Source organism: Marmota monax, unplaced genomic scaffold (assembly GCF_021218885.2).
Source record: "Marmota monax isolate L192 unplaced genomic scaffold, Marmota_monax_Labrador192_F-V1.1 WCK01_AAM20220418_F8-fsc00081, whole genome shotgun sequence".
In the NCBI taxonomy this organism is placed as follows: Eukaryota; Metazoa; Chordata; class Mammalia; order Rodentia; family Sciuridae; genus Marmota; species Marmota monax.
In genome coordinates this window covers 3444592-3458388 of record NW_026695234.1, presented here as the reverse complement: position 1 = coordinate 3458388, position 13797 = coordinate 3444592, and the positions used below count along the sequence as shown (strand labels likewise).

Genomic DNA, 13797 nt, shown 5'->3' with positions numbered 1-13797 from the left:
AAGGGCTGGGAATATAGCTCATTGGTAGAGCGCCCCTGGGTTTAATCCCCATTACTGTGTGTGTGCCCACGTGCACAGAAAGAAAAGGAGACAGAATTAAAAAAAAAAGTTCATGTGAGTTTCAAGATAACATCGGAGACATATCTGCTGTAACATTTTCGTAAGTGAGAGATCAATGTTTTGTTAGCTTTTATAATGACCATTAACAGAAAAACTGAGGGATAACATAAAGCACAATTTACCAAAACAGATTCTTTTTAGGAAAACTAAGCTAATGTTACAGTCTAAGTTTTGAGGCACTAATTTGGATTATCATCTACCGCAAGTGATAGCTTCCAGTATTTTTATATTAAATATGAACTTTTGAATATTAGAATTTTTGGTGAAATCTCTAAGGCCACTAGACTTTTTTAAGGGAACATTAGATAAATAGTAATCACAACAAGGTAATGCCTGTGATTAAAATAAAGTCACTGCTTTCTCTTTTTAATTTGTTGATAATAGCTGGCTGCTTGCTGATCTGCTTTAATCAAAATACTTACATTTTCTAATAGATGTTCTATCTTTAACTTTGGCATCAAGATTATTTAATGCCCCTGAATTGTAGTTATTTTGTGCTTTAGCACACATTGTGTCATACATTGGTCCAGTACAAAGTTCTTTGGGACAGACCTTTCTACAGTTGTTGTTAAGCAATTTGCTTTGTGGGGTTCAAGTGTGGTCTCAAATACATTTTGGTCTTCTCTAGGCAAATGACCAGTGCAGTATAGGAATCCTTATTTTGTTAACTCCTTGCATTCGAAAGATTTACTTACTGAAAACTGAAATGCTGTTTTAGATGGTAAGACAGGTGCTCATTTTTTTTTTTTTTTTTGAGAAAGAGAGAGAGATAATTTTTTAATATTTATTTTTTTAGTTTTCGGTGGATACAACATCTTTTTTTTATTTTTTTATGTGGTGCTGAGGATCGAACCCAGCACCCCATGCATGCCAGGCCAGCATGTACCGCTTGAGCCACATCCCCAGCCCAAGGTGCTCATTTTTTGTGGGCCTTTCCCCACAAAATTTTAACTTTTTGTAGAAAGCCGGCAGGATTTACTGTCAGATAGTCCTGGGTTCAGATCCTAGCCCTACCATTTGTTTGTTGAGTGACCTTGAAAAAAGTTACATAGATTCTCTAACTCAGCTTTTGTCTCATTACCCCTTCATATCTATTCTAATATCTACTTTAAGGGACTTTGGATGGTTGCTTTTTAAAAATTATTAAACTTTAGCTTTATGATGATTTTTTAAAAGAGCAATCTACCAGAGGGACCTACCCCTAAATTAAAAATAAATACAGGCTAAAAAAAAAGATTCAGGATTAATCTAATCTCAACAGGAATTTTTCTTAGCAGTTTTTAAAAGTGTAACAAGTGAATGAAAATATTATATAAAATTTCAGACATGCATAAAAATTAGAATAACTTAATTAACCTTCAGTAACCTTTTATCAACTTGAGTAATAAAAGTGCCTTTTAATCTTTTACAGCCATATAAGATATAAAGTAACAAGATACTTCCCCTTTCCCACTTGTTTGATTTGATTTACTAGTGGTAACCACCATTAAATTTCTTTATACAAATTAAGATACCCAAGATGTGCTATTTTTTAACTTGAAAATTTTATTTAGCAGTGTACTTTAGAAATGATTTATTTCTATGTGAGTGCCTATAGTCTGTGGTTATACAGTATTTTGATGGCTGTATAATTATTTGTTTAACCGGTAAGATGATGTGTGGAAGGACTTTGGTTTTTTTCCTCACATCTTCTCCCCTGTATTCTCTACAGTGAGCAACTATTGCTCCCTCATATTTTTTAGTTTTCCCCCATTTTCTCTACAATGAGAAACTCTTATATTGATAATGGTGGCAACTTAAAAACTTATTTTAACAAATAATTAAAATATGGAAAAAATTTTTATGGATGCCCACAACAGAATGTCTTTCCTTTATTGTTCTTTCTTTAAATGTAATTCAGTATACTGGGCTGAGTGGTGCACTCTTGTAATCCCAGTGACTTGGGAGGCTGATGCAAGAAGATTGCAAGTTCAAAGTCAGCATAGGCAACTTAGTGAGACCCTGTCTCAAAATAAAAATAACAAAAAGGGCTGGAGATATAGCTCAGTGGTACAGTGCCCCTGGGTTTAATCACCAGTATCAAAAATAAATAAATAAATAGTTCATTTATTCCAGTGGTTCACATTAACTGCTGCACAGCTCTTCCTGTTTCTCATCTTTTGAGCATGTAGCTGTTGTTTAGTGCAAGAGAGATGCTTTGACTTTTAGATATGCTTTTCTCACAAAAAGGAAGTGTTTGCTTAGTTAAAATTTAAAAAGAAAGTCTAATAATTATGGTATTGCTATGTTATTTTATTTTTAGGGAAGAAATAGTCATTCTTTTTGATTTAATCATCTATAAAGTGTAGGGTGATACTTCTGGGGATCTAGCTGGGTTACTTTGTAGGGACAAGTACATGTATCAACATTATACTTGATAGAAACAGCTTTTTTGATCTGCTGAATATCTGAGCTGGTCTTTGTGACTGCCTTCGAAGGTTTACTCTTTAATCAATAGCTTTATTTATCTAAATATGGAATTTAAATATGTCTGGTGATAAAGGTGATTTCCTCTGCTACAACATAGCACACATTAATTTCTAGTATGCAAAACTGACCATGTAAGTTTTTGTTTAATGGTCTCAGTCCTTATGTAGTTGTAAACTCAGAGAAAAAAAATCAAAAAATATATTTCTCTTTAAATTACTACCTATATGTTGGTTACAGCAAAAAACTTGTTTTTAATGAGTGATACATTAAGTCAAATATATTTGTGATTCAAATTACTGTCATAGCTCTATTAAGTTAAAATTCACCACACAATACACTGTATTTTGAAATTTCAAAAATTTTTATATTACCTCTCTATTTAAAAGGGTACACTAGTGATTTACCCATCAACCCTTTTCAGGCTTGTAAAAGAAACAGGAGAGATTGGCATTTCACTTTAATTTTCCAGTTAAGGTTGGGAAAGAGGAGATAAATGGCTTATAGAGCTAAGGGAGAAGATAATTTCAACTCAAATAAGCATGCTCAGAATGATCCTGTTTCTATCCTTCCTCCTCCCACAATTAGCCACTGTGTGTGTCTCAGGTGTTAAGCAAAGTTAGTATATTCACCATGGAAACTGTGAACATTAACAACTGGTTTTACTTTGAAACTTATACAGCAAACACCAAAGAGTAAGTTGTTGCTATAATCCACGGGAGTCTTGAAATTGACGTCAAAACCATGAGTACAGCTGTATAAGCAGTAGGAAAGAATATTTTTAACATCTCTGTTACATCATCTTTTGGCTTTTCCTTTTAGTTTTTTCCTCTTCCATTATACTAAATTTAAAGGGGGAAGGCTGTATAATATATTTTTTTATCCGAAATTATTGTTATATTCTTTAAAATAGCAGCTGTACAGTTCTTTTCTTGGTTTCCTTCCCTTTGCAGCTTTCCCTGTAGTATTTCAATTTCTTATGATGAGGGGTGTGCGTGCGTGCGTGTGTGTGTGTGTGTGTAGTACTAGAAATTGAATACACATCCTAGGTAAGTGCTCTACCACTGAGCTATATCCCCAGTCTATTTTAAAGACATTTTTATTTTAAGAGAATAAAATAAGATCCCACTAAGTTGCCTAGGCTGGCCTTGAACTTGTGATCCTCCTGCCTCAGCCTCCTAAGTAGCTGGAGTTACAGGTCTGTAGCACCATGCTTGTCAGACTTCTTTGGTTTTTGATGGCCTTGACAGTTCTGAGGAGTACTAGTCAGGTATATTGTAAAATGAGAATTCATCTAAAGAATTTTTCATATGATTTGACTGGAGTTATGGGTAATGGTAGGAATGTAGCTCAGTGATAGAGCAGTTGCTTAGCACGTGGGAGGCCCTGGGGTATACCCACAGCAATGTATAAAACAACAAAACTAGAATAAGTGTTGTTGGAAGATCCATCTTTGTCACCTCATATTGAGGGTACTGTTAGCAGGATTTGTGACAGTTGATGATGACTTTGATTACCTGGCTGTTTTAAGTCAGCTTTTCATTACTGTGACCAAATATTGACAACAGCTGACTCCATTATTCTTGGCCCAAAGGGAGGCAGAATATCATGGTGGAAGGAGCAACTCAGGACTTGGCAACCAGGAAGGAAAGAGAGAAGAAAGAAGAGAGAGAGCGAGCATGCGCTCCACTCACCAGGGACAAAATATAAACTTCAAAGCATCCCCTTCCCCCAGTGACCTGCTTCCTCCAGCTGTAACCTGGCTACAATTACCACCCAGTTAATCCACATCAGTGGATTAAACCACAGATTACGTTGCAACTCATCATTAGTTCATCTCTGAACATTTTTGCTTTGTCTCAAACATAAATTTTGGGGGACACCTCATATCCAAACCATAACACTGGCCAAAGTAGTATTTATCAGTTTTTTTTCTACTTTAAAGTACTAGAATGTTCTGATAGGACTATCCTAGTTTGGTGAATTGTTATGCTACTTTTGCTTAGGTTTTATGTATTGTAAGGTTATCACATTGATATATTCTGCTCAATGAAATGTTAAATATTTTTACAGATAACATTCAGAGACAAGAATCGAATTTTTAAAGTGTTCAGCCTTTCCAAGTCTACTTTGAAATAAAGGTGTGCTTTCTTGTGAAATTCTAAAGATTTTAAATTTATTTAAAGGAATAATTTAGGTTTTAATAATTTAGGAAGTTAAAAGAAGCTGGTCAATTTGACATCTGTTTAAATTCTAGACACCTAGACTTATTCCCTTCATTTTATCTTTGTTTAAAAAAGAAACTATTTGAGATATTATTTACACACAGTGAAGTTCACTCATTCTAAGTGTATACTTTGATGAGATTTGATAAGTGTATAGTTTTTAAGCATCAATACCATAATTAAGACATGTAACATTTCTGTCATCCCAAAAAGTTCTTTCTTGCACCTTTTCATTCAATACTTTGCAACCTTCTGTTACAATAGCTTTGCCTTTTCCACTTAATGTAAATAAAGTCATTTCCAGTGTGTAATCACAGTGATGGGATTGTGTGCAAGAGGGAAAGATCATGTTAGAATGAGAAGCCAGAGAAGGGGCTGCTAGTCTTACTGTTTTGTTTTGTATTGTTGGTACTGGGATTGAACCCAGAATGCTTAACCACTGAGTCACATCCTCAGCCCTTTTTATTTTTTATTTTGAGATAGGGTCTTGCCAAGTTGCTTAGGACCTCACTAAGTTACTGAGTTTGGCTTTGAATTTGGCTATCCTCCTTCCTCAGCCTCCTGTGCTGAAACTGGTTCATTAGATATGTTTTGAGAATATTTCTCCTGGTTTGTAGTTAATGCTTTTATTTCATTAACAATGCCTTTCACTTTTTTTTTTTTGGTCAGAGTGCAGAAGTTATTAATTTGAATGATGTTCAGTATATTAACTTTTTCTGTCCATAATATTCTTTTTATTTTATTTTATTTTTTAAAATTTTTTATTGTTGGTTGTTCAAAACATTACATAGTTCTTGACATATCATATTTCACACTTTGATTCAAGTGGGTTATGAACTCCCATTTTTACCCCGTATACAGATTGCGGAATCATATCAGTTACACATCCATTGATTTACATGTTGCCATACTAGTGTCTGTTGTATTCTGCTGCCTTTCCTATCCTCTACTATCCCCCCTCCCCTCCCCTCCCCTCCTCTCTTCTCTCTCTACCCCCTCTACTGTCATTCATTTCTCCCCCTTGTATTATTTTTCCCTTTCCCCTCACTTCCTCTTGTATGTAATTTTGTATAACCCTGAGGGTCTCCTTCCATCTCCATGCAATTTCCCTTCTCTCTCCCTTTCCCTCCCACCTCTCATCCCTGTTTAATGTTAATGTTCTTCTCATGCTCTTCGTCCCTACTCTGTTCCCAGTTACTCTCCTTATATCAAAGAAGACATTTGGCATTTGTTTTTTAGGGATTGGCTAGCTTCACTTAGCATAATCTGCTCTAATGCCATCCATTTCCCTGCAAATTCTATGATTTTGTCATTTTTTAATGCAGAGTAATACTCCATTGTGTATAAATGCCACATTTTTTTTATCGATTCGTCTATTGAAGGGCATCTAGGTTGGTTCCACAGTCTTGCTATTGTGAATTGTGCTGCTATGAACATCGATGTAGCAGTGTCCCTGTAGCATGCTCTTTTTAGGTCTTTAGGGAATAGACCGAGAAGGGGTATAGCTGGGTCAAATGGTGGTTCCATTCCCAGCTTTCCAAGAAATCTCCATACTGCTTTCCAAATTGGCCTCACAAATTTGCAGTCCCACCAGCAATGTACAAGTGTACCCTTTTCCCCACATCCTCGCCAGCACTTGTTGTTGTTTGACTTCATAATGGCTGCCAATCTTACTGGAGTGAGATGGTATCTTAGGGTGGTTTTGATTTGCATTTCTCTGACTGCTAGAGATGGTGAGCATTTTTTCATGTACTTGTTGATTGATTGTATGTCCTCCTCTGAGAAGTGTCTGTTCAGGTCCTTGGCCCATTTGTTGATTGGGTTATTTGTTATCTTATTGTCTAATTTTTTGAGTTCTTTGTATACTCTGGATATTAAGGCTCTATCTGAAGTGTGAGAAGTAAAGATTTGTTCCCAGGATGTAGGCTCCCTATTTACCTCTCTTATTGTTTCTTTTGCTGAGAAAAAACTTTTTAGTTTAAGTAAGTCCCATTTGTTGATTCTAGTTATTAACTTTTGTGCTATGGGTGTCCTATTGAGGAATTTGGAGCCCGACCCCACAGTATGTAGATTGTAGCCAACTTTTTCTTCTATCAGACGGCATGTCTCTGATTTGATATCAAGCTCCTTGATCCATTTTGAATTAACTTTTGTGTATGGCGAGAGAAAGGGATTCAGTTTCATTTTGTTGCATATGGATTTCCAGTTTTCCCAGCACCATTTGTTGAAGATGCTATCCTTCCTCCATTGCATGCTTTTAGCCCCTTTATCAAATATAAGATAGTTGTAGTTTTGTGGATTGGTTTCTGTGTCCTCTATTCTGTACCATTGGTCCACCCACCTGTTTTGGTACCAGTACCATGCTGTTTTTGTTACTATCGCTCTGTAGTATAGTTTGAAGTCTGATATCGCTATACCGCCTGATTCACACTTCCTGCTTAGCATTGTTTTTGCTATTCTGGGTCTTTTATTTTTCCATATGAATTTCATGATTGCTTTCTCTATTTCTACAAGAAATGCCGTTGGGATTTTGATTGGCATTGCATTAAACCTATAGAGAACTTTTGGTAATATCGCCATTTTGATGATGTTAGTTCTGCCTATCCATGAACAGGGTATATTTTTCCATCTTCTAAGATCTTCTTCTATTTCTCTCTTTAGGGTTCTGTAGTTTTCATTGTATAAGTCTTTCACCTCTTTTGTTAGGTTGATTCCCAAGTATTTTATTTTATTTGAGGATATTGTGAATGGAGTGGTTGTCCTCATTTCCATTTCAGCGGATTTGTCGCTGATATACAGGAATGCCTTTGATTTATGCAAGTTGATTTTATAGCCTGCCACTTTGCTGAATTCATTTATTAGCTCTAATAGTTTCTTTGTAGACCCTTTTGGGTCTGCTAGGTATAGAATCATGTCACCTGCAAATAGTGATAATTTAAGTTCTTCTTTTCCTATTTTTATGCCTTTAATTTCTTTCGTCTAATTGCTCTGGCCAGTGTTTTGAGAACTATGTTGAACAGAAGTGGTGAGAGAGGGCATCCCTGTCTTGTTCCAGATTTTAGAGGGAATGCCTTCAATTTTTCTCCATTCAGAATGATGCTAGCCTGAGGCTTAGCATAGATTGCTTTTACAATATTGAGGTATGTTCCTGTTATCCCTAGTTTTTCTAGAGTTTTGAACATAAACGGATGCTGTATTTTGTCGAATGCTTTTTCCGCATCTATCGAGATGATCATATGGTTCTTATTTTTAAGTCTATTGATGTGGTGAATAACATTTATTGATTTCCGTATATTGAACCAGCCTTGCATCCCAGGGATGAATCCTACTTGATCATGGTGCACAATTTTTTTTGATATGTTTTTGTATCCGATTCGCCAGAATTTTATTGAGGATTTTTGCATCTAGGTTCATTAGAGATATTGGTCTGTAGTTTTCTTTCTTTGAAGTGTCTTTGTCTGGTTTAGGTATCAGGGTGATGTTGTCCTCATAGAATGAATTTGGAAGTTCTCCCTCTTTTTCTATTTCCTGAAGTAGCTTCAAAAGTATTGGTATTAGTTCCTCTTTAAAGGTTTTGTAAAACTCTGCTGTATACCCATCCGGTCCTGGGCTTTTCTTAGTTGGTAGTCTTTTGATGGTTTCTTCTATTTCCTCAATTGATACTGGTCTGTTTAGGTTGTCTATATCCTCCTGACTCAATCTGGGCAGATCATATGACTTCAGAAATTTATCGATGCCTTCACTATCTTCTAATTTATTGGAGTATAAGGATTCAAAATAATTTCTGATTATCTTCTGTATTTCTGAAGTGTCTGTTGTGATATTGCCTTTTTCATCCCGTATGCTAGTAATTTGAGTTATCTCTCTTCTTCTCTTCATTAGCATGGCTAACGGTCTGTCGATTTTATTTATTTTTTCAAAGAACCAACTTTTAGTTTTGTCAATTTTTTCAATTGTTTCTTTTGTTTCGATTTCATTAATTTCAGCTCTGATTTTAATTATTTCTTGCCTTCTACTTCTTTTGCTGTTGTTTTTCTCTTCTTTTTCTAGGATTTTGAGATGAAGTATGAGATCATTTATTTGTTGGTTTTTCCTTTTTTTAAGGAATGAACTCCAAGCAATGAATTTTCCTCGTAGCACTGCTTTCATCATGTCCCATAGATTCCGATATGTTGTGTCTGTGTTTTCATTTATCTCTAAGAATTTTTTAATTTCCTCCTTGATGTCTTCTATAACCCATTGATCATTCAGTAACCTATTGTTCATTCTCCAAGTGATGCATGATTTTTACTTCCTTCTTTTATCGTTGATTTTCAGTTTCTTTCCATTATGATCAGATAAGATGCATGGTATTATCTCTACTCCTTTATATTGTCTAAGAGTTTTCCTGTGACATAATATATGATCTATTTTTGAGAAGGATCCATGTGCTGCTGAAAAAAAAGTCTAACTGCTTGATGTTGGGTGGTATATTCTATATATGTCAATTAAGTCTAGGTTATTAATTGTGTTATTGAGTTCTATAATTTCCTTATTCAACTTTTGTTTGGAAGATCTGTCCAGTGGCGAGAGAGGTGTGTTGAAGTCTTCCATGATTATTGTATGGTGGTCTATTAGACTCTTGAGCTTGAGAAGAGTTTGTTTGGTGAACATAGCTGCACCATTTTTGGGGCATATATATTTATGATTGTTATGTCTTGTTGGTGTATGGTTCCCTTGAGCAGTATGTAGTGTCCCTCTTTATCCCTTTTGATTAACTTTGGCTTGAAATCTATTTTATTTGATATGAGTATGGATACTCCTGCTTGTTTCCAAAGTCCATATGAGTGATATGATTTTTCCCAACCTTTCACCTTCAGCCTATGTATGTCTTTTCCTATCAAATGCGTCTCCTGTAGGCAGCATATTGTTGGGTCTTGTTTTGTGATCCATTCTACTAGCCTGTGTCTCTTAATTGGTGAGTTTAAGCCATTAACATTTAGGGTTATTATTGAGATATGGGTTGTTCTTCCAGCCATATTTGTTTATTTCTGTTACTAAACATGGTTTGTTTTCCTTTTTGATTATTTTCCCCCCCTTTACTGTCCTACCTCCCACTGTTGGTTTTCATTGTTATTTTCCATTTCCTCTTCCTGTAATGCTTTGGCGAGGATGTTTTGAAGAGATGGTTTTCTAGCTGCAAATTCTTTAAACTTTTGTTTATCGTGGAAGGTTTTAATTTCATCTTCCATCCTGAAGCTTAATTTCGCTGGATACACAATTCTTGGTTGGAACCCATTTTCTTTCAGTGTTTGAAATATGTTATTCCAGGATCTTCTAGCTTTCAGAGTCTGTGTTGAAAGATCAGCTGTTATCCTGATTGGCTTACCCCTAAATGTAATCTGCTTCCTTTCTCTTGTAGCTTTTAAAATTCTCTCCTTATTCTGTATGTTGGGCATCTTCATTATAATGTGTCTAGGTGTGGATCTCTTATGATTTTGCACATTCGGCGTCCTGTAGGCTTCTAGGATTTGGGATTCTGTCTCATTCTTCAAGTCTGGGAAGTTTTCTCGTATTATTTCATTGAATAGATTGCTCATTCCTTTGGTTTGGAGCTCTATACCTTCCTGTATCCCAATGACTCTTAAGTTTGGTCTCTTTATGTTATCCCATATTTCTTGGATGTTCTGCTCATGGTTTCTTAACAGTCTTGCTGAGCTGTCTATGTTCTTTTCCAGTTGAAATACTTTGTCTTCATTGTCTGATGTTCTATCTTCTAAGTGTTCTACTCTGCTGGTAGTATTCTCAATTGAGTTTTTAAGTTGGTTTATTGCTTCCTGCATTTCTAGGATTTCTTTTTGTTTGTTTTTTATAACCTCTATCTCCCTGTATAGTTGATCTTTTGCTGCCTGGATTTGTTTGTGTAATTCATTGTCGAAGTGATCTTTCATTGTCTGATTTTGCTGTCTAATGTCTTCCTTGAGACTCCAGATCATCTGAAGCATGTATATCCTGAATTCTTTATCTGACATTCCATCTGCTGCAGCTGTTACCTCTTCTAAAGTTGAGTTGACCTGCATTGCTTGTGGTCCTTTCTTTCCTTGTCTTTTCATATTGCTTGCGTTTCTTTCTGCTTGGTGAAACTGTTGTGTTTTTGAAAAATATTTCCCCCTATATATTTATATTGCTCTTGTATAGTTGAAAAGTCTCCCTTGCAGGGTTGGGCGGCGGTCTGCTTACCTTGCAGGCACGGGCGGCGGCTGTGCTCTGCCCCTCCTCCAATTGGTGTGACTTGTCTACCACACCCGCGGACCGCTGGGCCTGTTCCAGGCGCGGGCGAAGGCTGTGCTCTGCTCCTACTCTAATTGGGGTGATGTGCTTACCACCCCGGCAGGCTGTTGGGCCTGTTCCACCGGTCGGTCGCAGGTCTGCCTACCTTGCGGGAACGGGCGGCGGCTCTGCTCTGCCCCTACTCCAAATGGGGTGACGTGTCTGTCGCGCCGGTAGGCCACTGGGCCTGTTCCGCTGGTCGGTCGCAGATCTGCCTACCTTTCGGGCGCGGGTGGCGGCTCTGCTCTGCCCCTACTCCAATTGGGGTGTCGTGACTACCATGCCGGCAGGTTGCTGGGCCTGTTCCGGGCGCGGGCGGTGGCTCTGCTCTGCCCCTACTCCAATTGGGGTGACGTGTGTACCACACCGGCAGACCGCTGGGCCTGATCCGCCAGTCTGTCGCAGGTCTGCCTACCTTGCAGGCGCGGGCGGCAGCTCTGCCCTGCCCCTCCTACCACGCCCACGGTCTGCTGGGCCTGTTCTGCCGGTCGGTCGCAGGTCTGCCTACCTTGCGGGCGCGGGTGGCAGCTCTGCTCTGCCCCTACTCCAATTGGGGTTAAGTGACTACCACACTGGCGGGCCGCTGGGCCTGATCCGGGCGCGGGCGAAGGCTCTGCTCTACCCCTACTCCAGTTGGGGTGACGTGTGTACTACACTGGCAGGCCGCTGGGCCTGATCCGCCAGTCTGTCGCAGGTCTGCCTACCTTGCAGGCGCGGGCGGCAGCTCTGCCCTGCCCCTCCTACCACGCCCACGGTCTGCTGGGCCTGTTCTGCCGGTCGGTCGCAGGTCTGCCTACCTTGTGGGCGCGGGTGGCGGCTCTGCTCTGCCCCTACTCCAATTGGGGTCACGCCGGTGGGCCGCTGGTCCTGTTCCGGGCGCGGGCGGCGGCTCTGCTCTGCCCCTCTGGCTTGATGATAAAGTGAGAGATACTCGGGTGTTTGTGACTCACTTTCTTTACCAGGAGACCAACTGTTTCTGTCGCCGATGGTATCGAAGAAGTGCTCTCCTCCGCCGCTTTCTGATGACATCAGATCTCTGCCATGTTGGTATCCCATGCGAATGGCAGCATTTCGTTCCCTTTGCCGGGTGACCAAAACAACGGGTGAGTCCTGACCGGCCCTCACAAGCCCCGTCTCAGTCCTGTTGCCACTGCCTATGAAGGCTCGGTTGGTATTTACCTCCACTGTATTCAGCAGGACCCGGACTGAGAAGCAGTTTCCGCGGATTCTTTAGCCCTGGGCCAGAGCAGTTCCGGGAGCCGGAATTCGGCCGCTCCGTGCTCAGTGTATGTTCTGATAGGAGCAGGCTCCAAGAAGCAGTTTCCGCGGGTTAATTAGCACTGAGCCTGAGTAAGTTGTCTGCGAGCCGCAGGCGAATGGCAGCCTGAAATTACCTGTTCTATGGCTGAATGACCTGTGATCAGTCGAAAACAGGGATGGTGACGTCAGCTCTCCAAGATGGTGGCCGCTGGCTTCCTCTGTGGTCTGACCGGTGTGGAGAACCGAATTGGACCGCTTCCTTACCCCGTCTCAAACCTAGAATTCAGCACTTAGTACGGTGATTGCACAGCTGGCAGAAGCCCACCGAAACTGCAGCGCTGTATCTTTGCGTTGCTATCTCCTCCCAGCGCACGCCGAAGACTCTAGCTGCGGGGCGATTTGCTGAATAAGCAGTGTGACCCTCCGTGCGGACAAATCTCTCGCGTTTGAGCCCCCATAGCTGATCCTCGTGCGATGGAAATCCTTCCTCTAGGTTTTGGAGCACTCCAATTTTGCTGGAAATTCCTAACAAGATAGCTTTTAGCCTTTCTCACTCGTCATTCTCCCACACAGTGACGCAGTACACGGGGGTAATGCACTCCCTTCGCCACCATCTTGAAAAAGCCCCATAGTATTCTTTTTATCAGTGTGCTTATCTGTATATCTTGATTACCTTAGTTTTATCTTAAATCTTGAAATAACATAATGTAAGACTCTCAGCCTTGTTGTTTTCCTAAGAATTATTTTGGCTTGTTTAGGTCTTTGCATTTTCATATGAATATTAGAATAAGCATACTCGTTTCTGTTTAAAGATTTCAATTAAGGTTGTGTTAAATCCAGATGAGCTTGGGGAGAATTGACATCTTAAATTTAGTCTTGCTGTGCATGGGCATAATATCTCTCTCCATTTAAGTAATCATCTTTAATTTTCAGAAGATTTTAGAGTTTTAAGCATATATGTATTGCATATATTTCATCCCTATATACTTAATGTGTTTTGAAGTTATCATAAATGGTATTCATATGTTCATTTTAATTGTTTATTGTGTCCATATAGAAATACATTTATTTTTGTATATCGAGTTTATCTACTATTACCTTACTAAACTTAATTATTAGTTCAATTAGTTTTTCTTATAGATCTCTGAATGTAGATGATCATGTCATTTGTGATTAAAGGCAATTTTGCCTCTTTGTTTCCAGTCTGTTATGGGAGCAATGAGGTCTGTTATGGGGGCAATGACCAGCATCTCATTGGGGGGGTTCTTCTTCCTGCTGAGGAGGGTGTAAACCACCTGAAAACTTAAAAGTCTGAAATAATTAGTGAAGAACAAAAGACAAAGAGTCAGAAATGTATTTACAAAAGCAGAGCCCCCTGATAGGTCCATTCCACACGACAGCTGGAAGTAGACAAAGG

General features: G+C 39.0%; 1 protein-coding gene across 9 annotated transcripts in view; it reads left to right on the top strand.

The window, feature by feature from the left end:
- The window catches only part of Arhgef12 (Rho guanine nucleotide exchange factor 12), a 159005-nt gene that overhangs the window by 36918 nt on the left and 108290 nt on the right, over positions 1-13797 (top strand). For 5 of the 9 annotated variants that reach the window (XM_058577125.1, XM_058577124.1, XM_058577126.1 and 2 more), the window contains exon 2: positions 12083-12223. The exons of the other annotated variants lie outside the window; for them this stretch is intronic. In XM_058577125.1, the coding sequence (XP_058433108.1) occupies positions 12162-12223 (62 nt within the window). In that variant the 5' untranslated portion in view covers positions 12083-12161. The remainder of the gene's footprint in view (positions 1-12082; positions 12224-13797) is intronic. 9 annotated transcript variants of the gene reach the window in all.